Here is a 26,778-nt window from a genome sequence, read left to right on the forward strand (position 1 = left end):
ATTAAGGTTGAACCACTGTAGTCACATGAACTGTTTTAAATATGTCTTTAGTAGCTTTCTGGACATCTGAATGTGTTAATTATCTTGCTGTCAACGGAGGCTTCACTAAGCCATCGGATTTCATCAAAAATATCTTAATTTGTGTTGAAAGAAGGTCCTACAGGTTTGGAACGACATGAGGGCGAGTAATTAATGACGGAATTTTCATTTTTGGGTGAACTAACTCGAACTAATGGGACCTTACTGTAAAGTGTTACCAAAATATACAAAAATATAATATTATTAATTCTAAAAATATTAAACAAAATAAGAAATATCACTGTTGTAATATTTCATTGTAAAATAAAAATATTTAAAGAAAGTTAACAATAAGGTTCAGCCATGTGATCAACTAAAGACAAAAAAAAGAAGGAAAACCTGACCACACCCCGAACCCCATATATTGTACCCTGGCTAACATGCTAATAGTGTCCTGCAGATGGCGCCACAAACTCATGGAGACGTGCAAGTGCTGTTAGAAGAAATCCGCGCAAGAAATGTAATAGAAACGTAACATTTTGCAGTTTATTTAGTAATTAAGGCCATTTCGCAATTTCAATCATTTTTTTCTCGGATGTACGCAATTCACATGGATCATACTTTACAGGGCGGGAAATAAGGAAATCCATATAAACTGAAAAATCACCTCCCTGAAGGTTCCATTTGTTAACATTAGCTAACTACAATAGTTAACATGAACTAACAATGATAGCATTTAATAATTTTAGTTAAAAGTTAATTTTTTAATACATTATTAAAATCTAGAGTTGTGTGTGTAAATATTTCATGAACTTGTGTTTACACTACACCGTTTTCAACTAAAAACAAGACTTTATGCGTTTTGGTCGTTCAAACAACAGCGTTTTGGAGGCCTGAAAATGCAAACTTTTGAGAATGGGTTTCAAAGTGCAAGTTTTAAAAAACAACACGTTATCTCAGTCTAAACTACAAAAACTCAAATTTGTGAAAACAGTGACATCATACGCATGCATATTACGTGTTCAGTCTATAGGCACATAGTGTTTCTTTACAAAGCTACATCGCCACCTACTGGCCTGGCAGCATAATACAAGGTTTTTTTAAAGTTATTTTTGCAGATCCGTGTGACTGGGGGTCATTTTGACAACGTTGTCACCTGTACACGAAAAACGCAAAGGAAAGACTTTATAGTTTTTTAGCGCATTCTTGTTGTGTAAACGTAGCTTTAGTTAATGCGTTACCTAACCTTACCTAATGGAATCTTATTGAAAAGTGTTACCATTTTTATAATTTAACCCGCTCATGTGTAAATGAACAGTGCCACACTTCACTCTTAAACACGCAGAGCATATATTTCATAAAGCAGATTTGTGTTTTATTTCGATTAATCGCGCAGCCCTATTTCACACTGCAGCTAAATTCAGTTGTCACACTTTTTTGGGTGCTTAATCCTGTACACACAGTTTGGTTATTAACAGGAGTGACAACTGAATTTACTCCGGGGAAGACTTTGAACAAAAATAGTGAACAGGTTCATTTTCAATTAACTGCCTCAAGATGCCACGTTATCACCATGTCAACCATCACGAAATCAGGAGTGACTCCTGTATTCATACAGACAGAACTGGCTGAATCCCCTAAATTAATTTGGCTGTTATTCCCAAAACATAACACTGAACCTAATTACTCTGTTTAGACTTGCCCTTTTCACACTGCAGCTAAATTTGGCAGTCACTCCCATTTTGAGCACTTAATTTAGTTCTGTTCACACTTGAATTCAGTTATTTATGGGTGTGACAACCAAATTCTCTCAAAATACCAAATGTAAAAGAGGTTAATTTGCTGGTATCAACATTTCTTGTTTACAGCCACAAGACACCACATTATCACCATGCCGAGATTAGGAGTGACTCCTGTATTTGTACACAACAATTTAGGTGATTCAGTTCAGCAAATGAAATTAATGTTTGTCATTTGCAACATTTTTCCAAAACCTGATCAGACTGAACCCAATTACTCCATTTTCACACTGCAGCTAAAATCAGTTGTCACTCCTCTTTTGAGCACTTAATCCAGTTCTGTACACACACAGAGTTTGGTTATTTATGGGTGTCATAACCATATTTGGTTAAACAAAAAAGGGTTAAAAATAGCAAATGCCATATGGCATCCATATTCCTTGTTTACAGCCACATGATCAGAAGCAATTCTTGTATTCATCCACACAGAATGACAATTTAGAAGGATTCTCTCCTGGATGTCTTTCCCAAAAGATGTGGTCCGTTCCAGTCACATTAAACAATATTTTATGGATTAATTGTGAATGAATAAGAGCTGAAGAGACATTTGTGATTGAGACCGGTGAGAAAACGATAAAAAGCAAGCACACAGATTGTACAGTGAAAGCGTCATGTGATCAGGGTGGCTGTGTGAGATGTTAATTCAGAGAACCCAGAAAATGAAACAAAACCTAAAGATGAATAAGCCTCTTCCAAGATCGCTTCAATCCCGATCCCAAAAGACCCATCAAAGGACAGAGAGAAAGGACAGCGTACCCGACGAAGAGTCGGAGGATTTTAGAGCAAAAGACCAACCATCAGGGGTCATAGACGCACAGTGTGGGAGACGCAGTTCCACGGGCTTCAGGAACTTCAGACCGTGAGGGCCGCACATCACCAGGGGACTGAGTAGAGTTTCTCCTGTCAAAGAATACATGGTAAAATAAGTTTCACAGACAAACAATTCAAGAGCAACAGTGCCATTCTCTCAAAACCTACACTACCGTTTACCTCAAAGATTGGGGTTGATAAAGATTTGGTAACACTTTGGTATGGGGAACACATTCACTATGACTTTTGCCTCAATAGTTAGTTGTTGTAGCGTTTAAACGGATAGTTCACTTTCAAATGAAAATTAGTCCAAGCTTTACTCACCCTCAAGTCATCCTAGGTGACTTTCTTCTTTCAGATGAACACAATCTGAGATATTTTAATAAATATCCTGACGCAGCCGAGCTTTATAAATGGCAGTGAACAGGGGTCAGGAGTATGAGCTGAAGAAAGTGCATCCATCCACATTCATCCATGATAAACGTGTACTCCACACCGCCTTCCATATTCAAGTTACGAAGAAAGTGCAAACTCGCGTCAGTTACACATTTTCCGTAAGTTGAATAGGGAAGGCGTAGGACATAGCGTAAGTGTTTTGAACTGCAAGAGGCATTACACTTTCTTCGTACGTTGAATAGCGAAGGCGGTCTGGCGGAAGCTAGATATTTTACTTCATAACTTGTTAAATATGGATATTTTTCTTACACAAATGCATCACTTCAGAAGGCCTTTATTAACCCCCCGGAGCCGTGTGGAGTGTGTTTATGATGGATGGATGCACTTTCTTCAGCTCATACTTGTAGGTATCATTCACTGCCATTATAAAGCTCAGGGTCCGTATTCACAAAACATTTTATCTTACCACTAAGAGTTCTCCTAAATAGCAGTAAAAGTTCTTAGCTAAGAGTTTTCTCTTAAAACCTATTCACAAAGCTGCTGAGACAAACTTTTACTAAGGAATAGACAGAAGTCTTAAGCTAAGAGTAAGGGCGGGGTTGACCTCGTTGCTATGGAGTATAAACACAGTGATTGGCTGATGGAGGAGGAGTCAGTGATTTAATCATAGAAATATTGTAGAATGAGGTGTCACGTTTCCATATTAAATTAAAGGTTTTAAAATACAAATGTTGCCCTATTCAAATAAATATTTTTTAATAAAAATGTTGCCATAGTCAAAATAAAATGTTGCCATAAAGGTTTTAAAATGTAGACTAAGTGTCACTAATTAAACTAGTACATACAGTTAATTGTCCACCTCTTGGATGTCTTCATCTCAAGGGAATGCAGAATTCAAGCAACAAATATTATATTATTTTATATATATATATATATATATATATTTTTTTTTTTTTTTTTTTTTTACCCTATTCAATCATTTGTAAGTGTGAACTCTTGAAAACCATTGCCACAGATAAACAGACAATATTTATTTATTTGTTAAAGATTTATTTTTGGCGTCTCATCGTAGATTCAAATCTATAAATCAAAATGTATTGCATTTATGAAGAAAAGGTTCAGCACCCAAGGCTCTATTGCTATTGCCTCAATGGTGTACAGTGTCTTTGGGTGGATTAGGATTGTTTGCGATTTGGTCTTAGGAGCTAGTTTTAGTGCTAAAATGCTTTGTGAAATACTCTTAGAGCAAAAATTTAGGACTCCTAAAATTAGGACTGACACGCCCATTATTTTTTAAGAGTTTCTCCTAAATCGGCAAGTTAGGAGCTACTTTTAGCCTTAAGATGTTTTGTGAATACGACCCCAGATGCGCCAGGATATTTATTAATATATCTCTGATTATGTTCATCAGAAAGAAGAAAGTCATATACACCTAGGATGGCTTGAGGGTGAGTAAAGCTTGGGGAAATTTTAATTTGAAAGTGAACTAATCCTTTAAGTTTAGGTATGTGGTAGGATTAAAGAATGTAGGTAAACAGGTTAGTTTGCATGCTGAACAATTCAGTCATGTATGCAAACGACAAAAAGCCAATGTTTATGGAAACAGAAGTTAACATTTTGCTAACATTTTGTCATGCACTAAACTTGATGTGAACCGGCCTTGAACAAAACATACTGTGCCAAATGTTATTGTTAGCAGACAATGTTTTTCTTTGTCTTTGTAGCTAGTCTTTCATCTTTTTCTAAAAGTAGTTTTTGTCCAAATGTGTTTTTCCTAATGTGTGAAGTGTAAATGCACATCAAAGCTAAGAAACCCTACAATACTTCAAACGAACGACAACAAAAAAACATGCAGAAACAAAACGCAAGCAGAAAAATAAAACAAGCAAAAGTCAACAGCATAACGATCTACTCTGCTGACGGATTCAGACCTTTCTCTTTGTCCAGAGGGGGCAGGATGCTGTTGTCCCTGCACACTTTGAAGTAGATCTCCTGCTCCACACTATCTGGGATGGCTCCTTGCGGGATAATGATGCTGACTCCTGTCTCAATGGAGCTCAAGACCCCACCGTTACAATTAAAGATGCCCCGTGCCGTGGCAACCACCGTGTGACCTTCATCCTCATCATCGTCATCCAGTGCACTAGGGCTAGAAAACAGATGACAGTGAGTCGTCTGGTAAACAGAGGAAGTAAATGCAGCTCTGGCTGATGTACTGGACTGGCTTTCATCATCTTACCTGACGGGGATGGCCTTGGGGATGGCGTTGATGTTGTTGTGCTGATATTTGGGCCTGTTGTCCATGGTGCGCGTGAACGTGTCGACCCCGCTGTCGGTGTCCTGGGGCTGGGGTGAGATTTGAGGTTTCAGGTTGTTGTTCACACTAGGCTTGGACTGTGTGTCGTTGGGAAGCAAGTTGTGGTTGAATTTGGGGCTCTCGAACTTGCGCTCGAAGGGTCGGGCGGTGCTGGTGTAAGGCTTGGGGACGTAGCGGTTGTAGCTGGTAGGGACACCTAGCGTTTTGGGAGGGGCGTCCGTGCCGTTGACAGAAGACTTCGGGGGCAGGTAGCTGGTCTGGATGGGATCGTCCCGGGTGGGAGCTCTGAGAGCCGACAGGTCTGGTTTGGCTTTGGGGGAGCTGTGAGGATCTGGCAGCGAGTTCACTGGAGATTAGATGATATTCATTTTAAAATCAATGCATTTAGTTTTTGCTGTGGTATCAAAATCACACAATTTCATTGGTATTGGCATTGATTTCTGAAATTATGGCAATATAACATTCACAATATGGCCATTCACTCCATAAGAGGGTCCTTCTTCAACTTTTTTTTTTTTTCATTAAAGTACTTAATCTTTTTATTTTTGTTATACAAGTCACATTTAAAGGCACACTATGTAAGTTTTCGCCACTAGAGGTCGCTTATTCAAAACAAAGGCGTAGCTTGATGACGCCTTGATTTTGCGTAATCATGGGAGGTGTTGTCTTCACGTCTACAGCCAATGGAAAAGAATCTGATCGGGCTCGGGCAGAAATCATATTCATGGATGAGCTAATGTATTAAAGATTTATTAACATGACTGTAGTATGAAGCGGGGTGTGGCTGAAAGCCGTTGGAGTGGAACGAGGCCGCTGCAGCGACAGACGACTCGAGAGCAGTGGAGCTTTTATTATGCCACAGTCGCCATTTCTGCTTCCTCCAGTCAAGCATATGTGGGGTAACGCAGCACTGTTTATCATATTAGATACATTTGTGTGTTGAAAGTTGTTATAATGCTACTCTGCATTCGCTCGGCGGCTACAATGAGACACTTGTTGCACACTGCAGTAAGCTGGATCGATATTAGTCATGGTAAAACATGGTACTTGCGGTAAATCAAGAAAATGCGATTCAAACAATAAGACTAAACGCGTTGAGCTATATAACAATTTGTTTTCTGTCGATGAATGTATCTAAACAGTTGCTCACCTGTCTAATAAAACATAATATATTAAAGCATCTTCGGTGTTTTCATGGTTTTTATAAAATAAAACCAGAAATCGAGGGTAACGTGAGTATGACATCATTGATAGGCAACGACACGGACACGGTCCGTGTCCTGGTTAAAATTGCTTATTTCTCTGGATTTAAACATTCATGGAAACATCTGGGATAGTGCAAGTACACAAGTCAACAAAATATATAACAATGTTCTAGTGATTTCTGGATATATTAATCCAAAAATCTTACATATTGTGCATTTACACTGTCTTGGCAACTTTTATCATGATTAATTTTTTGCTAATTTTTGAATGTTTATATTTAATCATTTGAGGTACACTTAAAAAAAATAATTTTTAATGATTTATTACATAAAAGTAAAAAAAAAAAAAAACACTATTTGTGGTGTGAAATTACTCTATAATTAAAACTAAAAATAATAGTTTTCCAATAATTAATAGTTCGCTAATCAAGCCTGTTTTGTTTGGGTTCCCAAACAGACAAAAGTATTTTATAGCGCTTTTTCAGTCATTTTGTAATTTTGTAAAATGATGCTATAAGTGAGAAAATATTAGGTGTATTTTACATAAAATACTAGCTATGAGTTGGACATTTTATTCCAAAAATGTTTGAAATTTTAAGAAAAAAAATGGCAGAACTCTCCTGTAATGTTAGTATAAACACTGTTGGACAATAAGTAGTAACATAATTAGTTAAATTATTAAACTAGTAACAGTGTAAAATATATAAATATATATGGCCAAAAGTACCACAATAGAAGAAACATCCAAGACTCATTCTCACCCTCTATGTTGCTGAGTTTGGGCAGGGATGTGGGTGGAGCAGCAGGTGTGGACTGGCTGTATGGAGCAGGCGACGGGTTGACGGGCGGCAGAGGCTCGTACCTCTTGTCCACAGGACTCACCTTCTCCACAGACTCTGTCCTGAAGTGGAAAGTGTGTGGAAGAGTGTGTATGACATACACAAGAGCACTGCCAATACAAGAATAAGTAATGTCTTTTTAGCATTAGACGGTACCTGGCGAAAGGATATCCTATCTGAGGCTGAGATGTTTTGGCCGGCTCGTGGAAGCGATTGACTCCAGTGTTGGGTTGACTCACGGCCTTGTTGTCAAAGCTGCGGCGGTCAAAGTACGACAGTTGCTTCCTGTAGTACTCTTCATCTTCATCGGGGTCATAGTGGTTGGAGCGGACTACGTCGTCCCCTACACGCGTCTGAGGTTTCTGGGGCTCTGGAGCTCTAGGAGGAGAAGAAAATAATCAAAATGAAAGAGTGCAACTTCATATTATGTAACATCTAATGGTGATTTCCAGAATGGAAGATCAACCAGCAGAGGGCACTATAGGACTACATTTGCATAATTCACTACAATAGATGTCTGCACTTGTATGAAGATAAGTGTGTGAAACACAATGCAATTTGAAACCAAACCTTTTAAACAATAAAACAAATGATTAATTTGCACTCTGAATCCAAGTTTGTATATGAATGTGGTAACTTCCAAACAAATAGCTGATATAACTTGTGGTTTACACCACACTGTCCGGATAATGACTCTTCCAGTCAATTCAGACTAAATAAAGCCTTGGTTGATGGTTGTAGGTGTACATATACATTGAACTGTAAAAATATTTCACTTTTTACTGTATTTTTGATCAAATAAATGTAACTTTGGTGAGCATAAGAGACTTCTTTCAAAAACATTAAAATCTTAACCGACTCCAAACTTTAGACTGGTAGTGTCAGTAAGTGTTTGTACCTGTAAGAGGGTTTCTCCTGCTCTAGGTTGCTGAGAGAGTTGGCTTTGAGCACAGGACCGGGGGTGCTCACAGGTTTTGGGAGATCTGTGGGCTGAAGAAGAAAGTACATCCTTTTATCAACACAATGTCATTCACAAACTACATTCATAAAGTTCCCCTATTATGCTACACAGCAAAATCCCCAGAGTTAAATCAACTCTGCTCAGAGAACATATGGTCCCTCTCTACATAGACTTCAAATAACACTGAAGCAGAGTTCAATTTAATGAGATAACATGCTGTTTGTGGAGTTGTTTAATGAGATCTTGAGAGGTTTAATGTCTTTTATCTTCAGTTGAGCTCTAAGGCTGTGGCTGGAAGTCCTTTGTACTTATTGTGTTTCTCTTCAGTGATTCTGCTTGTTAACAGCAGGTGTTCATCACTAATGCTCAATCATAACTTAATCACTTAATTATCTCATTAACTTTAACTCTGCTTAAGTGTTACTTTAACACTAAGTAGAGAGGGACCATATGTAATCTGAGCAGAGTTGATTTAATTTTGTTTTAGAGGTCTCCTACAATAGATTTACATTCAAGGTCAAATTGATCTCTCAATTTATTCAAGGTCAAATTGACCTCATTTCTCAGTGTCTGAAATGGTTCGATAAAGGATTCAGTCCCTCTAAACACCTCCTTTCCTAAAGCCTACTCTACTCTGACTGGTCTGATGACCCAGTCTGTTGCGATTGGTCAACTCTGCTCTGATAGGCCCAGTCTGTTGCAATTGGTCTACTCTGCTCTGATTGGCCCAGTCTGGTGTGATTGGTCAGATGGCCCAGTTTGTTACGATTGGTCTATCACTTACAGTGCGTGTGTGAAACGAACAGGCCATTACGTTATCTTAATTTCAGCTCCGGAGGCTTCATTAGCACTTGCTACACAGTGATATGAACAGCAACAATGGCGTCAGTTTTACTTTTTCAATTTGAGGGCGAGTCAAAGTAGACTTTGTTTGTGGGTAGGCAATGAAGGCCAAAGGCTGGCATTGGCAATGCCAATTTGTTTCAAATTATTGACGACTATTGTTATTATTCTTTCAGGCAGTTCAGAATCAGTTCTTTCTTTTGGGAAACAAAACTGGACTTTGATCTTTAAAACTTTGCAGACATTTTACATTCACAAACACAGCTGTATTACACAATACATGAAAGGAAATATCTGAAAAAGCATAATAGGGTGCTCACCACAATATTAAGCTTAAGGCTAAGGCGTTACGCATGTTGCAAATAAACATAATATATTGTTATTTAACAACATAGTGCCCAATGAAAAAGTGTAGGTTCAATATCAAGAGGACCGAAACATACCCTAATTCCAGCTACATCCGCTGTGTCCTTGGCTCGGTCTACGGACACAGAGCGCTTGTTCTCGAACATTTTGACCCTGTTGAGCACAGACTGGGGCTTCATGGCAGGGTCTTCATCATCATCGTCCCTGGGTGGAGGCGGCAATTGTTTGGAAGCTGCCGGGTGAGGCGGTTCCCCTGGAGACAAGATGGCCTCGGGTTTGGGAGGCGGAGCAGGAGGTTCCGAGTTCATCACAGGCTCGTGCTGGGCTGCTTTATACGCTCGGTTCGGAGGGCCAGGGTTGTACGAGGGTCTCATTGCAGTGTCACCGTAATACTGCTTTGGCGGATCAGGGGAGCGATGCGCGTTGCCTGGGAAACCATGCGGCTCGGACTCGAAAGGCGAACGGGCATCGTAGGTGGCCGGTGGGGGCAGAGGCGGGGGCTCTTCATAGCGCACCGGTGCAGGTTTAGAGTGCCGTGGCCGGTTATCGTAGCCCATTTGGGGCACACCATCATACTGGGACTGAGGGGGGCTGAAATCCCGGGTGGGGCCGTCCTCGTACGGAGAGCGGGGTTCGTACCCCAGAGGTGGAGGAGGCGGCTGGTGGCCCTGAGAGTAGCCGGACGCAGGTGGCGGTTGGGGTGAAGTCTGCTGCTGGTCGTAAGGGGGCCACTGCTCATTGTAGTGAGGCACGCGGTTGTCGTAGTGCAGGTGCGGGTCGTAATTGTGAGGCTTTGGTTGTGCGTAGCCGCCACCGTCATAGCCATAAGGCGGGTGGTCGTACTGGCGGTATGGCTGTTGGTCCTGGTAGACAGGCTGGTGGCTGTAGGATAGCGAGGTGGGGGGGCCTAAAGGCTGCTGCTGCTGCTGGGGAGGGGGAGGCTTCACACCGTGGTTCACTCGCACCGCCTCGTCTATGCTGTACAGATCCTTTTTGTACATCTGTGAGGGATTAAACGTCAACTGTCAGAGCCTGATTGCTAGAAAAGTTTCAAACTGGATATGAGAATTTAGCGCAAAAAGAACCTCAGTCGTTAGAGGAAATGAAAACAGATCCAAGATAAGAATATTTTTAAGGGTGAAAAACAGGCAAAGGATTTAAAATGAACTGCAATGAAATATAAAAATACTAGATTAGCATTTCCTCATGGAAATACTAGTGCTTGCAAGGTGGTAAAGTATTAGGAGAGGTTTTATGCTTTGGTTGCTGTGTGCAAGAAATCAACACATTGCAAAGCCATTTTTAAAGTGCAAAAGCGGCTATAGATAGTCATCTTAGAATGTTCACTAATATGAACAACAAAAAATGAAAATAAATAAAAGCAATAGTTAAACAGTTAATCAAAAATTCTTTGTTTTACAATCGCAGAACAACTGCATAAGGTTAGAAACAAAACAATATTAGAAGAAACTTTAATTTAAATATGTAATGAATAAAATGTATATATGTGACCCTGGACCACAAAATAAGGGTCAATTTTTTAAAAAGATTTATACATCACGCTGAATAAATATGCTTTACATTGATGTGTGGTTTGTCAGGATAGGACAATATTTGGCCGAGATACAACTATTTGAAAATCTGGAATCCGAGGATGCAAAAAAAAATCAAAATATTGAGAAAATCACCAAAAAGTTGTCCAAATGAAGTCCTTAGCAATGCATATACTTTACAAAATATCTTTGTGGAACGTGATCTTTACTAAATATCCTAATGATTTTTGGCATAAAAGAAAAATCAATAAATTTGACCCATACAATGTATTGTTGGCTATTGTTACAAATATACCTGGTTTTGTGGTCCAGGGTCACATATATACACACATATTTATATGGATAAGTATAAACACAGTGGTGCCTTGCAAGCACTGAAATTAAACTCACGCCTGATCAGAAAAAACAAAATAAAAAAACATTGATATAGGATTAATACCTTATATGCAATAAAACAAGCATCTTATCAGTTTATTACCCAGCTCTACAATTCTACAGTTTGATAAGAAGCCCTTCAAAATGCACAACACCTCAACTTGGTTACACTGATTCCTCATCTTTAATGAAATCTAATAAATTTATAATATGACCAAGTGGAGCTATAAAGATGTCTTATGTCTTGAAAGGCTCCTTCTCAAGTTTTTAAAGTATAGCCTGAAGACAGTAGAGCTGTAAAAGGTCCAACACCTCCTATAAGACAATTTAACAGTGAAATTCACAAAAGCTCTAACATAACGTCTTCATCTATGAAAAGAAACACTGGTTATGAAGACATTATGCAGAATCAGTTGTTTTCCTTTTACTTTGCTGTAAGTACTGTCTGCAGGTTAAATGAACATGCAACTACAGAAGTTCATTCTTGCAAATCAGGGAAAGGTCCGTTTGCAATTTATTGACACGTCTACAGTGCATCTAGCGGCCGTCCGTACAGTTGTGATTCAGGTCAAAGCCAAACGCTATAATTTCAGCTATCACTACAGATTAGGGCCAGGCGATACAGCTAAACAGCTAAACAAACAAAAAAACAAAAATTTATTTTCAGTCTTCTGACGCTGTTAAATATCGCAAAATGAAACTGAGGAACCATTGTTTAAATTAAAAACAGCAAAGTACATTCAAAATGCAGTAAAAATAATTATGGTTTTAACAATCATGCTTTACACAGCTTTTCACTAAATGAACAAAACAAAGCAATATATATATATATATATATATATATATATATATATATATATATATATATATATATATATATATATATATATGCGCATATACACTGCGTTCCAAATTATTATGCAAGGGACATATCAGTAAGAATTCAGTAGAATAAACATTCAGATTTTAGTTTTTCTAATAATAATCTTTAATACAATTAACTTTTTTGACAGGAACTTTCATTAATAAGCCTTTATCTGACCGAGTTCTGCTGTGCTCTAAATCACTCACAAATCTTATGATAATTCAATAATCTCCATTCAGTTTTCACACAATATTAGTTGTTTTCATGCCTTTTGCACAACATTGCACCATTTCATGCTTTTCATCTTCAGATCTTTCTTCCTCCTCATATTGCATGAGAACTGTGACTTGCTTAATAATGTGGAACAACCTCTAAGTAGGGTTTCCATTTACCTAAGTAGACCTGGCAAATTATTTTATCTGAGATTGATACCAGTTATCTAAAAAGACATGGATAAATAAACAAACAAACATTTTATTAGAAAAACTAAAATCTGAATGTGTATTCTACTGAAATCTTACTGATATGTCACTTGCATAATAATTTGGAACGCAGTGTATATATAAATTCTATAAATACATATTAATTATTATAAATTATTTATATATTAACAATACAATAATTTATTAATATTAAATAATACATCTAATAGTATATATTAATTACATTATGCATAATTTAATATTCAAATTATATTAACATATATGGAAAATTACTTGCATGAAAATATTAGTGCTTGAAGCAAATGATAGCAATATAAAATATAATTATTTTATAATATTGTTGCTAAAGCATTTTCAATATACGGACTCGTGAAACCTGAAAACTTTAGGTGCTTTCACGCCATGTCGAAATTACCATAATTACGAGCTTCGGACTTGTAAAAAGCATTCACATCCTGGTAGAACTCGTAATTACAACTTGTAAACTCAGAATTTTCTGAGAGCTTGTACCATGTGACTGCTGCAGATTAATTTTGGCATTGACGGTGTTGTCATAGAAACACATAATTCAGAGTCCGAGGATGTGAACAGCTGAGAGTAACGTCACAAGCTGCCATCTTTTAATTACGGTAATTACGACATGGCGTGAACGCAGCATTTTAGTGAATGAATCAAATGAATCGCTGAATCACATGAATTGACTCCTTGTAGTGGACAGTTTGTACTGATTTAAGGAAATGATTCAAATTTGAAAAAGACTCAAATTCTTAAATTCTTAATTACTACCTAATTATCTTAAAACTTTTGTTACATTTAAATTAAAAATGGTATAAAAAGACGTGGGTCGCAAGACGAGGACGGAAACTAGTCAATTACTAGTCAATAGTAAACCTGCCCACGAAATTTGGCTAATGTGACCGCACCTTAATAACAATGTATTTTCGAATTAAAAGCGCATTAAATGAAATCACAAGTTCACAAAGTTGCTTCGTTTTAAACTGCCATCACAGATATAACATGAATATTCAATATATCGCCCAGCCCTACTACAGACAGAACAAGCTGCAAGAAACATCATAAATTAGGAGCCATGCAAGAGGAAGTACGAGGCACCATGGGAGGAGACTGCACATCTACTTATGCAACGGGCCCTCGTCCTCCTGTGGTGCATGTGTACCAGTTACACAGTCTCTGGCGTAGTGTCAGAGGAACACACGCAGCACACGCGTGGGGTGGGCGGAGCATTCATGCAGACAGTGGAGTGGGAGGAGTCAAAGAAAAGAGTGATAGACACAGGCAAGGTTGAAAAAGAGAGAGCTGGGCTGAACCGGGCCGAAACAGGCCGGGAGCGGGTCCAGCTTCCGGATGTGCTGGTACCTTTGGATCTGGGCCAGGAGGAAGCAACTGGTGGGGGTCGTGTGTTGGGGGCTGAGCGAGCTCAGGTTCGGGCTGGGGGTCGGGAACGGGGACGGGGCTGTTAAGGGAGTCGGCCTGAGGGGTGCCAGGCGGCTCCTCTGGGTTCGTACCCGCTAGTGTTGCGGTAGGTTCGACAGCAGGGGACGCTGCTGCCGCTGCAGAGGGAGGGGGCGGGGAGGCCAGAGCGGCCTCAGCTTGCTGTGGAGTACGGGGCAAAGAGGTTACAGACACACGCCGCCAACAGAACCAGCTAAAACTAGCAGCTACGACCACCAAAACATCCTTGACTAATGAACAAAGTTTGTCATCTGGTCATACAAACTAGCTCACATGAAGCGTGTATCAGAATGAAATAAGTGTCTTTAGCTTTACAGGAAGCAGAAAAATATTATTGGTCAGAAAATGAAGGTTTACAATTCAGATAACGTCCCAAAGGAAGGTAAATGGTTTTTATTTTATGGGTCATTTCTATTATGCAGTAAATAGTTCTGATCATATATATACTCATACATATTTATTATTATATTAGATTTTTCATCCTGTGGGTTTTCTGTATTTCCTAATGACTAACAAAAGCCTCAAAGACTAACTTTATCCCTTTATCAGTTCCTTTATGATATTATCCCCGTGAAGTGACATCAGCACAAACATCAGCAAGCATTAACAAACGATTTTATGTAATTCGGTGATGTTTTGTGTTATTCATTGGTTTGTCTGACTTGAATCATTGCATTTCAAAATTTAAACAAAAACTGTAAACGAACTGTTATTCAGCTTATATAACCTAAATAAAAATTTAGCAAGCCAACATACGTACAAGACACATACACACACACACACACACACACACACACACACACACACACACACACACACACACACACACACATATATATACACAGTACAGTCCAAAAGTTTGGAACCACTAAGATTTTTAATGTTTTTAAAAGAAGTTTCGTCTGCTCACCAAGGCTACATTTATTTAATTAAAAATACAGTAAAAAACAGTAATATTGTGAAATATTATTACAATTTAAAATAACTGTTTTCTATTTGAATATATTTGACAAAGTAATTTATTCCTGTGATGCAAAGCTGAATTTTCAGCATCGTTACTCCAGTCTTCAGTGTCACATGATCCTTCAGAAATCATTCTAATATGCTGATTTGCTGCTCAATAAACATTTATGATTATTTTCAATGTTGAAAACAGTTGTGTACTTTTTTTTTCAGGATTCCTTGATGAATAGAAAGTTCAAAAGAACAGCATTTATCTGAAATACAAAGCTTCTGTAGCATTATACACTACCGTTCAAAAGTTTGGGGTCAGTAAGAATTTTTATTTTTATTTTTTTGACAAGAAATTAAAGAAATGAATACTTTTATTCAGCAAGGATGCATTAAATCAATCAAAAGTGGCAGTAAAGACATTTATAATGTTACAAAAGATTAGATTTCAGATAAACACTGTTCTTTTGAACTTTCTATTCATCAAATAATCCTGAAAAAAAATATTGTACACAAATATTTTGTACAATTGTACACATTAAATGTTTCTTGAGCAGCAGATCAGCATATTAGAATGATTTCTGAAGGATCATGTGACACTGAAGACTGGAGTAACGATGCTGAAAATTCAGCTTTGCATCACAGGAATAAATTACTTTGTGAAATATATTCAAACAGTTATTTTAAATTGTAATAATATTTCACAATATTACTGTTTTTTACTGTATTTTTAATTAAATAAATGTAGCCTTGGTGAGCAGACGAAACTTCTTTTAAAAACATTAAAAATCTTAGTGGTTCCAAACTTTTGGACTGTACTGTATATATATATATATATATATATATATATATATATATATATATATATATATATATATATATATATATATATATATATATATATATATATATATATATACAGTGCTGTCAAATTGATAAAAAAAACATGCAATCAATTTTTTTCTGTCATTAATCGCGATTTAAAACATCTTAGTTTTTTATATTGTAATAATTTCAGTTTCCAAATTAATGTAGAAACAACATAAAGACAGTATATTTTAAATATTTAATATCTTTTTATGAATGAAAGCCAGTATCACTGATACTAATACTGCTATTGACGTCTCTACGAAATTGATTTTTTTTTTTAACATTAAAGACATTCAACATTACAGTATAACTGAAAGCTACCAATTTCAACATTTATTAGGCTTTAAAAAATTATGACTTTTAATTTAAGTGAACTTAAAACAATCTTCACATAAACCCATTATAATAAATGTCATATTTACCTGTGGAAATATACAGAAATTGCATAAATTTAAAAAAAAAACTTTACAGTCTTAACTGCATAAAAGATAAATTAAATATAGATTAATCCTTATTAAAGCTATAAGTTTCTCTGTTACCTTCATTGTCACATTAATGACAGACTCTGGTTTATTAGGCTGCTGTCACTTTAAGACCTGCCGCTGCCGAACATGAAGCAGATCTGACGTGCATCAACTCTTTAAGTTCATTTAAGACTGCTCTTATGAAGATACTTGACAAAACAGGCATTTTGGCATAATTCTGTGCGTTATTGTTTGTTCAAGCACGAAAGAGAACTCAATACTGGCGCGCGAGTATGTGTGTGTCAAAGACACAACATTTGTCTTGTGGCGCTTGAATGATTTAAAAGCATTTGCGTGAATAAGAGCGTGATCATATAATGTCACCCCTATGTAAGCTAAACAAATACTGTATTTTAAAAATTAAAACAGCCAAGCTGACACCCTTATGTAAGCTAGCTCTCTTCACTAAGCAATGGCTAATTTTAGATTTCCATCCTGTTAATGTTCTTGTCAGTGTGTGAAGTTTTTTAATTAAGTGCCTGAGTGTCTATGAAGAAACACAAGCGTATTCATTTTTTAAAAGTTAGAGAGTTCAAAAAGCACTGCGTAACAGAAATGACCAACGTAATTCTAAAACTTACAGAAGCCCCATTGAAATGAACAAAGTAACCAACACACACACACACACACACACACACACACACATAATGGTACTCCTATTCCGTACCTGCTGAGGCGCTGCCATCTTAAACCCGGCCGGGTCGATGCGGTTAACCGGCTCTGGTTGCGGTACAGCATGCTGGTAGCTCGGGTACCCGGCTGCGTCCTGGATGACCGGCGGGTCCTCTCGGACAGGTTCGGATGAGCGCGTGATGGCAGGCTCGCTGGGCAGGCCCACCTCATCGTTCATAGTCTCATCCAGCTCCTGGTCAGTGTAGGCGCCGCCCTCCGTATCGGTGTCCTCGTAGTCTGAAGTGTGGCGGCTGTCGGTGCTGTACATGCTGTACTCGCTGCCCGGTGCCGAGAGGTAAGACAGGCGGTCGTCGTGGATGTCAATGTCGTCGTCAGGAGCACCATCTGCCTGCAGGCGGAGAGGGGGAGGGAGGGATGGTTAAGATGAGTTTGATGACCCACAGCAGTGGAAATGAAATGATGGATGGGTGAGAGCGGAAACCAATGCAAAAAAAGCAGGAATAATCATCTCATCTCTGCTTTTTGCTCTTAAAAGTTTTTTTTTTCTTCACTATAATAAATTAGGAATTACATTACATGGCTACTTACTAAAATAACGAGAAAAAAAAAAAGAAATATTTTTTAAGCTGAATTTAAGTATATTTTTACCATATTGGCTATTGCCGATATTAGACTTTTTTTTTTTAATCATCATATCAGATATATTTCAGCAGATACTTGTATTCAGATTGATTAAATTCTAATTAAATCGAATTAAAATTTATTCAGATGTTGGCGGTTTTAGTGCTGTCAAAATAAATGTCCCAGTTCTAGCACTTATCAGCCAAAATATCGATCAATATATTTACACTAATTACAATTAAAGTTATCTAAATGTATTTATTAAGGTGCTGCCATTTTTACTGCTGTTAAAATAAAAGTCCCCATTCTTACACTTATCAGTCAAACAGAAAAACTTAAAGGCTGATACCGATAATTAAAAAATGTAAAATGGCCTTGTTGATATATAGGTCAACCAATATTTACAATTACAGTTTTATAATTATTATTTATTGGCGGTTTTAACAACATCAAAACAGAAGTCCCATTTCCAACATGTATTAATCAAACAGAAAAATTAAAGGGGACATATCATGAAAACATTAAGTGCTAAAATCAGGTCCAACCTAGAAAACGTGAAAAAGGACAACCCAGTTACTGTTTTGGCAAGCCTTTCTCTGAAAGCATGTGAAAAAACAAGCTGCTCAGATGAATCGCAATTTTAGCTGCGTGAGATTCTCCAGTTTTGTTGTTGTTGAGCAACCGAAGCACAAGCTGTTAAAGCTCCGCCTCTTTTGGAAAGTGGGCCGGGAGCAGCAGCTCATTTGCATTTAAAGGGACAAACACAACAATGGTGTGTTTTTGCTCACACCCAAATAGGGCAAATTTGACAAGCTATAATAAATGATCTGTGGGGTATTTTGAGCTGAAACTTCACAGACATATTCTGGAGACACCAGAGACTTATATTACATCTTTTGAAAAGGGGCATAATCCCCTTTAAAAGGTTGATGCCGATAATTAAAAAAAATCCAAAATATCGGCTGATATATTGGGGTTAGTAATATATACACTACTGCTCAAAAGTTTGGGATAGGTAAGATTTTTAATGTTTTTAAAAGAAGTTTTGTCTGCTCACCAAGGCTTAATTTATTTAATTAAAAATACAGTAAAAAACAGTAATATTGTGAAAAATTATTTCAATTTAAAATAACTGTTTTCTATTTGAAAATATTTTACAAAGTAATTTATTCCTGTGATGCAAAGCTGAATTTTCAGCATCATTACTCCAGTCTTCAGTGTCACATGATCCTTCAGAAATCATTCTAATCTGCTGATTTGCTGCTCAATAAACATTTATGATTATTTTCAATGTTGAAAACAGTTGTGTACTTTTTATTTCAGGATTCCTTGATGAATAGAAAGTTCAAAAGAACAGCATTTATCTGAAATACAAAGCTTCTGTAGCATTATACACTACCGTTCAAAAGTTTGGGGTCAGTAAGAATTTTTATTTTTATTTTTTTGAAAAGAAATTAAAGAAATGAATACTTTTATTCAGCAAGGATGCATTAAATCAATCAAAAGTGGCAGTAAAGACATTTATAATGTTACAAAAGATTAGATTTGAGATAAACACTGTTCTTTTGAACTTTCTATTCATCAAATAATCCTGAAAAAAAATATTGTACACAAATATTTTGTACAATTGTACACATTAAATGTTTCTTGAGCAGCAGATCAGCATATTAGAATGATTTCTGAAGGATCATGTGACACTGAAGACTGGAGTAATGATGCTGAAAATTCAGCTTTGCATCACAGACATAAATTACATTTTAAAATATTTTCAAATAGAAAACAGTCATTTTAAATTGTAATAATATTTCACAATATTACTGTTTTTACTGTATTTTTAATTAAGTAAATGCACCCTTGGTGAGCAGACGAAACTTCTTTTAAAAACATTAAAAATCTTACCGATCCCAAACTTTTGAGCGGTAGTGTATGTCCACCAGTAATTATAATTACAGATAAATAATTATTATTTATTCAATTATACAGTGTAACTATAGTAGAATGACCACGACTGGCCATTCAAAATCAAGTATTCCAGACAGCAGTCCAATAATGTATTGCATAAGACGCACAAATGGGGGTGGGGTTGAGTTGATACGGCTGCTGACCCCTCAGCTAAGGTGTTTGGGTCGGGGACTCTAGACAAAAGGGGCTTTCGCAATGGATAGTTCTAGGAAATTAGTTCTAGGAACTAGCCACCAGGGTGGTTCAAAACTAATTTCCGCCAGGCCACGTTCCTGGTTGCATTCGCACCAGAAATAGGAATTCTGGAAATAAGGAAAGATAATAGGAAATAAGAAAAGATCACAACCCTGCAGACAACAGGTATGCCGTTATCACTGTTTTTTCATGTTTGTGGAGTAAATATGTTGAATTGACCAATCAACGTCACTGATAGTTCCTGTAGCACTGGTTTAGACCCTACCCTGAAGTAGGAGCTAATTTAGCCCCTCAAAAGGAGTTCCTAGAACTAAAATCATAGTTCCTGCGTTCTACACGCCAAAATCCGGGCACTTGAGCCAATAGCTCTAGGAACTATGAAAAGGTTCCTCCGGTGTGAAAGCCCCTAAAGAAGTACTTTACACAGAACTGTAGAGAAACTTACCTTGCCCTCTGAGACCCAAACCAACTGGTTCTGCTGCTGCTGGATGGTCTCTTTCAAAGCGCCGTACCACCCGTCATTCATGTTGTTCAAGTTGATGGTGGCTATAAGGAAGTAGAGTCGCAGTTAATTCTGGAAGCAGATCACAATGTACTAATAACTAACCAAAAGTAGCACTTACAAGTAAATAAGTGGCGACCAATGACTTAAATTTCAGTCGGTTACTTACACAAAGCTACTTTACACTATGTTTATGGTCCATTTGCATTCTTTTTGAAGCTAATAAAAGTCCCAGACCTTATTCACTTCCATTATATGGACAAGAGTGTCTTGTACATGCTTCAAAAATGTTCCACAAACTAAAGAAAGTCACAGTTTTGCAACAACATGACATTATTTTGATGTTTGGGTCTACTCACTGGTGAAGAGATGATGGTTGTTCTTTCTCAGTTTGAGCGCGCGCTCATACAGCTTCCGGGCGCTCTTCCTAGACTCGGGACAGAGCCTGGTCCTCATGTTCTTGACACCCTGCTTGCTGTCTGGATTCAGGAACACCACGATGGGGTACCACTGAGCGTAGTTCAGACGATCCACCGCATTGGGGGTGATGTCCAGCACGGCATGCTTGTCCTAGCAGCACAAACAGAATCATGAAACACCAGCCGGGTTTTTGCTCGCGAGCGGAGCAGATGGAAAGCAGGATGGCAGTTAACTGAATTATCCGAGTTCATACTCACTCGGTCAATGATCTGTTTAATGGTATGGAGACGGATGATTCCAGAGCTGCGCTGGTCTGTGCCTGCGTCTCTGGGTTCACTCTCTGAGAGGAGGGGAAGACGACAGGTTTATACAGATTTACCTTCTGAATATTGAAGAAAAAACTGAGGAAAATCTCATTTACATAAAAACTTACTTGCAAGTTCAAAGAGATCAGGCTCCTCTCTCGACAGTTTCTCTCTTGCGACATCCGCAATAGGCCCAAAAATGACCACTGGCCTCAAGAAACCAGCTTTTTATGCAGGAGAAACAACAGGTTAACTAGATTTATACAAAAATGCTGTCCTTTAATGTAAATCTATCAGATTGTCTCTTCTCAACTGATTTGAAAGCTTCAAAAAAACATGTCCAAACCACAAATAACCACAGCAAACTAAAAGAAGTGCCGTACCTTCTCTAAGCACCACTCTTTCATAAGCGGGGAACTTTGTTTGGACGGGCTGAGCAGAAAGGTCCTCTCTGCTCTTCCTCAGGTTTCGTTTGGAGCTACGGAGGCCTCTGAACCTCCAGAAGTCGGCCCGATCACCTCCTGGAGTCTTTGGGAGAGTGTACTGGACACTCGATAGCTGCTCAGCCCTGCAGAGGACACAAAACATCAGTCCAAACTTGAGCGACTCAACACATCCAACATGCATGACTGAATGCAAACTAATACAGATGGCTTCAGTACCTATTCTTGTTGGGGATGATGCCCCGCTCCACCTCCTGGTGGTTTTTGCCAATGCGGATGGCGAGCCAGGAGCCCAGTTTGCCATTGTAAAGGGTGTCAACCACTCTAAAGACCTCGCCCTTGTTGAAGCTCAAGCCGTAGGGCGACTCCTTCTCGTACTCAAAATGGGTCCTGATGTAGAACGAGTCACCTACGTCGGACTCTACAATGCGCCGGTACACTGGGAAGCAAAGACATTTATATTATTATTATTAATATTTAGCAGTCCTGCTAAAAAGCAGGAACCAGTTTAAGGTGGTTTTGCTGGCCAGTCTAGCAAGTGCCCAAAATTCCTAAAAAAACAGTAAGCTTGGTGGATCAGCAAATCATGTTAGCTGCTTTTCTTCAGTAGGATGATTATTTAATTTCATACAAGATTTCATCCCTCCACAGAATCTTTTTGCCCTTGGACACTATATTACCAAAGCCAAAATAGTCAAATTAAACATTTCTTGTGAGTTAACGTTCGGTTAACAAGCTAACAGCCTAGCTTAGAACAGTGTTAACTGGTTAAAAAAGCTGTTTGGATTCTGATCATCCATTGAGATTGAGGAAAGCAAACCGATTAACCTGCTAGCTTAGCATAGTACTAAGTGGTTAATGGAAGTAACGGCAACGCGCAATATGGCGGAATACGTCCCGCCTTCTAAGTAAAAGAGCCAATCGCCAGTCATTGTGTCAATGTAGCTGCCGTTAGAGGCTCCGGTATAGAAACCTGAGAGTCACGCTTAGGACTGCACATGCGCATTGGCTCGTCTAGACGGAAAAATAAGCTTTTTTAATTCTATTTTAGCACAAGAAAAAACATTTATGGGACAGTTCAAGTCAGATTTCGTTGCCGATTTCAAATATGTTATTTAATTGTGAGTCCGCCAAGCAGTTTTTGAGATTTCAGTATAAGATAGGACTTGGTGTTGAATGACCTAAATAGCTGCCCAGAAGCGTTGCAAATATGGCAGCCGAGTGAACAGACTTTCCTTGAAAGGGACTTTGGAAAAACTGTTTTGATTAGCTAGAATGAAATGATTTTTTCTGATCAAACATTGACATGGGCAAGGTAACAACTTGGCCTACTAGCTAAACATAATGGTAACTTGTTAAAAAAGAATTCTTTTGATTAGCTAGAATAAGATATAATGATAACATGTTCATTTTTGATCAGGCATTGACAACTTGGCCAACTAGCTTAGCGTAGCACTTAGTAACTGGTTACGAAACATTAAAATAACACTCATTTTTGCACATATAGGCATTTAGGCATTTATCCATGAAGATTTGATTGGATGTAATCAAGCTAGGTTATGATATTACTGGGTAAATTAATTTGTCTTTGTAATCTTCAATGAAAATACATTAACATGCATGCATTGCTACTTTCATTTTCTGCCAAGGTCACTACCAAAAAGCTATTTAGGCATTGTTGTAACAATCACAAATAAGTTGTGGTGCAGTACACCAACTTTTCTTGATCTAATCAATTCCTGATGGATAAAATCAAGCCCTCCCTAAATCAAGTCACGTATACCAAGACCTGACAGATCACATCCTTACCATCTTTCTTTTTCTGGGCTAAGATGGTGACCTCCTCTCCTTTGGGCAGGTCCAGCAGAAACAGCACGGCCTCCTCACGAATGATGTTCGCAAAATCCACATTGTTTACCTGGGAAGGGTTCGAAGAAAAGCTACTTAGAACAAAAAAACTCCTCTCTAAATGGGACTAAAAAAAATTTCAAGACTTGTTTCTTGAGACAGGTTTATGAAAAAGTGTAATTGTTTGGTGGGTGGTGAGGTTTACAAGTGACAAATGTTCTGAATGGAGAATAAGCATGTTGGAAAAAGCCAGCGAGGAAAAAAAAAAAAAAAGAAAAGAGGCTGCGTTTGGTAGCGAGGTGAAGGAAACCAACGTCACCGGGGAAACCATCCTGAGAGAAGGCAAGCATCTTCACACACTGAGGTTTAAATGGCAGCTATACAGCACAAGAGGGACATTTTGGAAGGGGAAACCACCATAAAACTAAGACTGCCGTTAAAGAGCCCGTAAACACAAGGTTATAAAAGCCGGGACACCAAATCTCCCTTCAGCCACGGGCCTTTAAGAGTCCCAGTCGAGTTATTCATCACAAGAGCTAAATGCCACCACAAACATCTTCAGGCTGAACTGCTGAGAATCTGTAAGAGATGCAATGGCTTGAGCACAAACCAAGCAGGTATCAACATCAGATAGAAATGCATGTGCGCACACACAAACACAGGCCCTGTTTATACCTGGTATTAAGAAGCGTTTTGGTCGATCGGATCACAAGTGGACGAAGCTAAACGTCTAAAACGGTTTGAGCTTTTTAAGGATTTTAACTTCATTGTCTGTAGACCCAAGTTTGGTTTGAATAGGCGATACAGCTAAAAAAATTATCACAATATAATGTTTCATATTGATCAGTATCGATAATTATTGAAAAAAAGTTTAGTAGAAAAAAAGTTTGAATTTAACCAATGCATTTTTAATTAAGGTAAACAATTTTTTTGTTTCGTTTCAAACCGAGATCACAATTCTGAATGTCAACTAAATGAAATAATTTACTAGAGGTTCTGACAAAATATTAATTGCTGCAGTCTTTTTAAAAAAATTTAATATATTTGAATTAATTATTTAAAAAAAAAATCTGTTTGGATGTATGATTCAATGACATGCTCATAAATACTCTTATTTCATTACTGGATGAATCAGTGTATTTGAAAGAATCTGTTGAATGAAGATTCAACGTCAAATACATTTTTTAACACTCACTTATCGCCACCTGGTGGTGAAACAATGTAATCGATAAATGCATCATTTTCAGCGCGTTCACGTTTCTTTCAGAGGCTGATTTGCTCTATTTTGACATTATTTATATCTGAACTATAAACTTTTATCTCAGTATTTCTGTGATAATTTGAATATTTGTAACACAGAAATAAAGATAAAGATTTTCATGTGTTTGTGTGTTCTGATTTCACATGGCGATTGTGGATCTGAACTCCACAGCAACTTGTTTGCGTGTCACTCGTAGCGCGTCTGTTTGTGATCCAGGGACGGCGCGAGCTTGAGAGTTGTTTATGCAACCGAACTTCATGTCTGTTTACATTTTAATGCATTTAAGTGAAACAATATCGAGAGTTATATCGAACATTTTTTCTGTCGTTATCGAATAAGACGTACAGTCGATAAATATCGGCACAGTTTTATCGCCCAGGCCTAGGTTTGAAGACCAAAAAAATTTACCAAGCACAATGTTCTCTCACCATTCCTGATTTCTAACACGCACAACCATCCTGTATCAAACTGCCAAAGTCACGTGAGCCATTGAAATTTCGAAACGTTTTGAAACACTTATGATGTAACGAAGCCTCGTTTACTGAAATCACGTGACTTTGGCAGTTTGATATGCGCTCTGAACCACTGATTCGAAACAAAAGATTCATAAAGTTTCGAAGCTTCATGAAGCAGTGTTTTGAAATCGCCCATCATTAGATATTGTTGAATAAAGTCATTATTTAGTTTTTTCTTGTCCCTTCATAACATGTTCATGTGACTACCACTGTTTTAAATGTCTTTAGTAGCTTTCTGGAAAGTGTGAAAGTGTAAATTGTCTTGCTGTCAATGGAGGCCTCACTGAGCCATCGGATTTTATCAAAAATATCTTAATTTGTGTTCTGAAGATGAACAAAGGTCTTATGGGTGTGGAACGACATCAGGGTGAGTAATAAATGACAGAATTTTCATTTTTGGGTGAACTAACCCTTTAAAGTGTAACAATATTTGACAACATTACTGTATTTTTCATAAAATAGATGCAGCTTTAGCATCAGCAAGGGACTTCTTTCAAAATATTACAGAACCCAATATTTTGAACGGCAGAGTATGTATAAATATCCTTTGTACACATACAGTACAGTCCAAAAGTTTGGAACCACTAGTATTTTTAATGTTTTTAAAAGAAGTTTCGTCTGCTCACCAAGGCTACATTTATTTAATTAAAAATACAGTAAAAAACAGTAATATTGTGAAATATTATTACAATTTAAAATAACTGTTTTCTATTTGAATATATTTCACAAAGTAATTTATTCCTGTGATGCAAAGCTGAATTTTCAGCATCATTACTCCAGTCTTCAGTGTCACATGATCCTTCAGAAATCATTCTAATATGCTGATCTGCTGCTCAAGAAACATTTAATGTGTACAATTGTACAAAATATTTGTGTACAATATTTTTTTTCAGGATTATTTGATGAATAGAAAGTTCAAAAGAACAGTGTTTATCTCAAATCTAATCTTTTGTAACATTATAAATGTCTTTACTGCCACTTTTGATTGATTTAATGCATCCTTGCTGAATAAAAGTATTCATTTCTTTAATTTCTTTTCAAAAAAATAAAAATAAAAATTCTTACTGACCCCAAACTTTTGAACGGTAGTGTATAATGCTACAGAAGCTTTGTATTTCAGATAAATGCTGTTCTTTTGAACTTTCTATTCATCAAGGAATCCTGAAAAAAAAAAGTACACAACTGTTTTCAACATTGAAAATAATCATAAATGTTTCTTGAGCAGCAAATCAGCATATTAGAATGATTTCTGAAGGATCATGTGACACTGAAGACTGGAGTAATGATGCTGAAAATTCAGCTTTGCATCACAGGAATAAATTACTTTGTGAAATATATTCAAATAGAAAACAGTTATTTTAAATTGTAATAATATTTCACAATATTACTGTTTTTTTAATTAAATAAATGTAGCCTTGGTGAGCAGACGAAACTTCTTTTAAAAACATTAAAAATCTTAGTGGTT

General features: G+C 37.5%; 1 protein-coding gene across 7 annotated transcripts in view; it reads right to left on the reverse strand.

The window, feature by feature from the left end:
* Nucleotides 1-26,778, reverse strand: part of tjp1b (tight junction protein 1b) — a 172,454-nt gene that overhangs the window by 2,966 nt on the left and 142,710 nt on the right. For 5 of the 7 annotated variants that reach the window (XM_048159234.1, XM_048159233.1, XM_048159232.1 and 2 more), the window contains 16 exons: nt 23,499-23,607; nt 21,909-22,128; nt 21,630-21,814; nt 21,375-21,470; nt 21,199-21,281; nt 20,881-21,091; nt 20,465-20,565; nt 17,276-17,629; nt 14,168-14,404; nt 9,632-10,555; nt 8,283-8,374; nt 7,541-7,762; nt 7,307-7,446; nt 5,263-5,686; nt 4,955-5,172; nt 2,574-2,717 (listed from right to left, as the gene is read on the reverse strand). In XM_048159234.1, the coding sequence (XP_048015191.1) occupies nt 2,574-2,717; nt 4,955-5,172; nt 5,263-5,686; nt 7,307-7,446; nt 7,541-7,762; nt 8,283-8,374; nt 9,632-10,555; nt 14,168-14,404; nt 17,276-17,629; nt 20,465-20,565; nt 20,881-21,091; nt 21,199-21,281; nt 21,375-21,470; nt 21,630-21,814; nt 21,909-22,128; nt 23,499-23,607 (3,760 nt within the window). The remainder of the gene's footprint in view (nt 1-2,573; nt 2,718-4,954; nt 5,173-5,262; nt 5,687-7,306; nt 7,447-7,540; nt 7,763-8,282; nt 8,375-9,631; nt 10,556-14,167; nt 14,405-17,275; nt 17,630-20,464; nt 20,566-20,880; nt 21,092-21,198; nt 21,282-21,374; nt 21,471-21,629; nt 21,815-21,908; nt 22,129-23,498; nt 23,608-26,778) is intronic. The other 2 variants (XM_048159236.1, XM_048159235.1) reach the window with 2 other exon arrangements.

The sequence above is a fragment of the Megalobrama amblycephala genome, linkage group LG15 (assembly GCF_018812025.1).
Source record: "Megalobrama amblycephala isolate DHTTF-2021 linkage group LG15, ASM1881202v1, whole genome shotgun sequence".
Taxonomy (NCBI): domain Eukaryota; kingdom Metazoa; phylum Chordata; class Actinopteri; order Cypriniformes; family Xenocyprididae; genus Megalobrama; species Megalobrama amblycephala.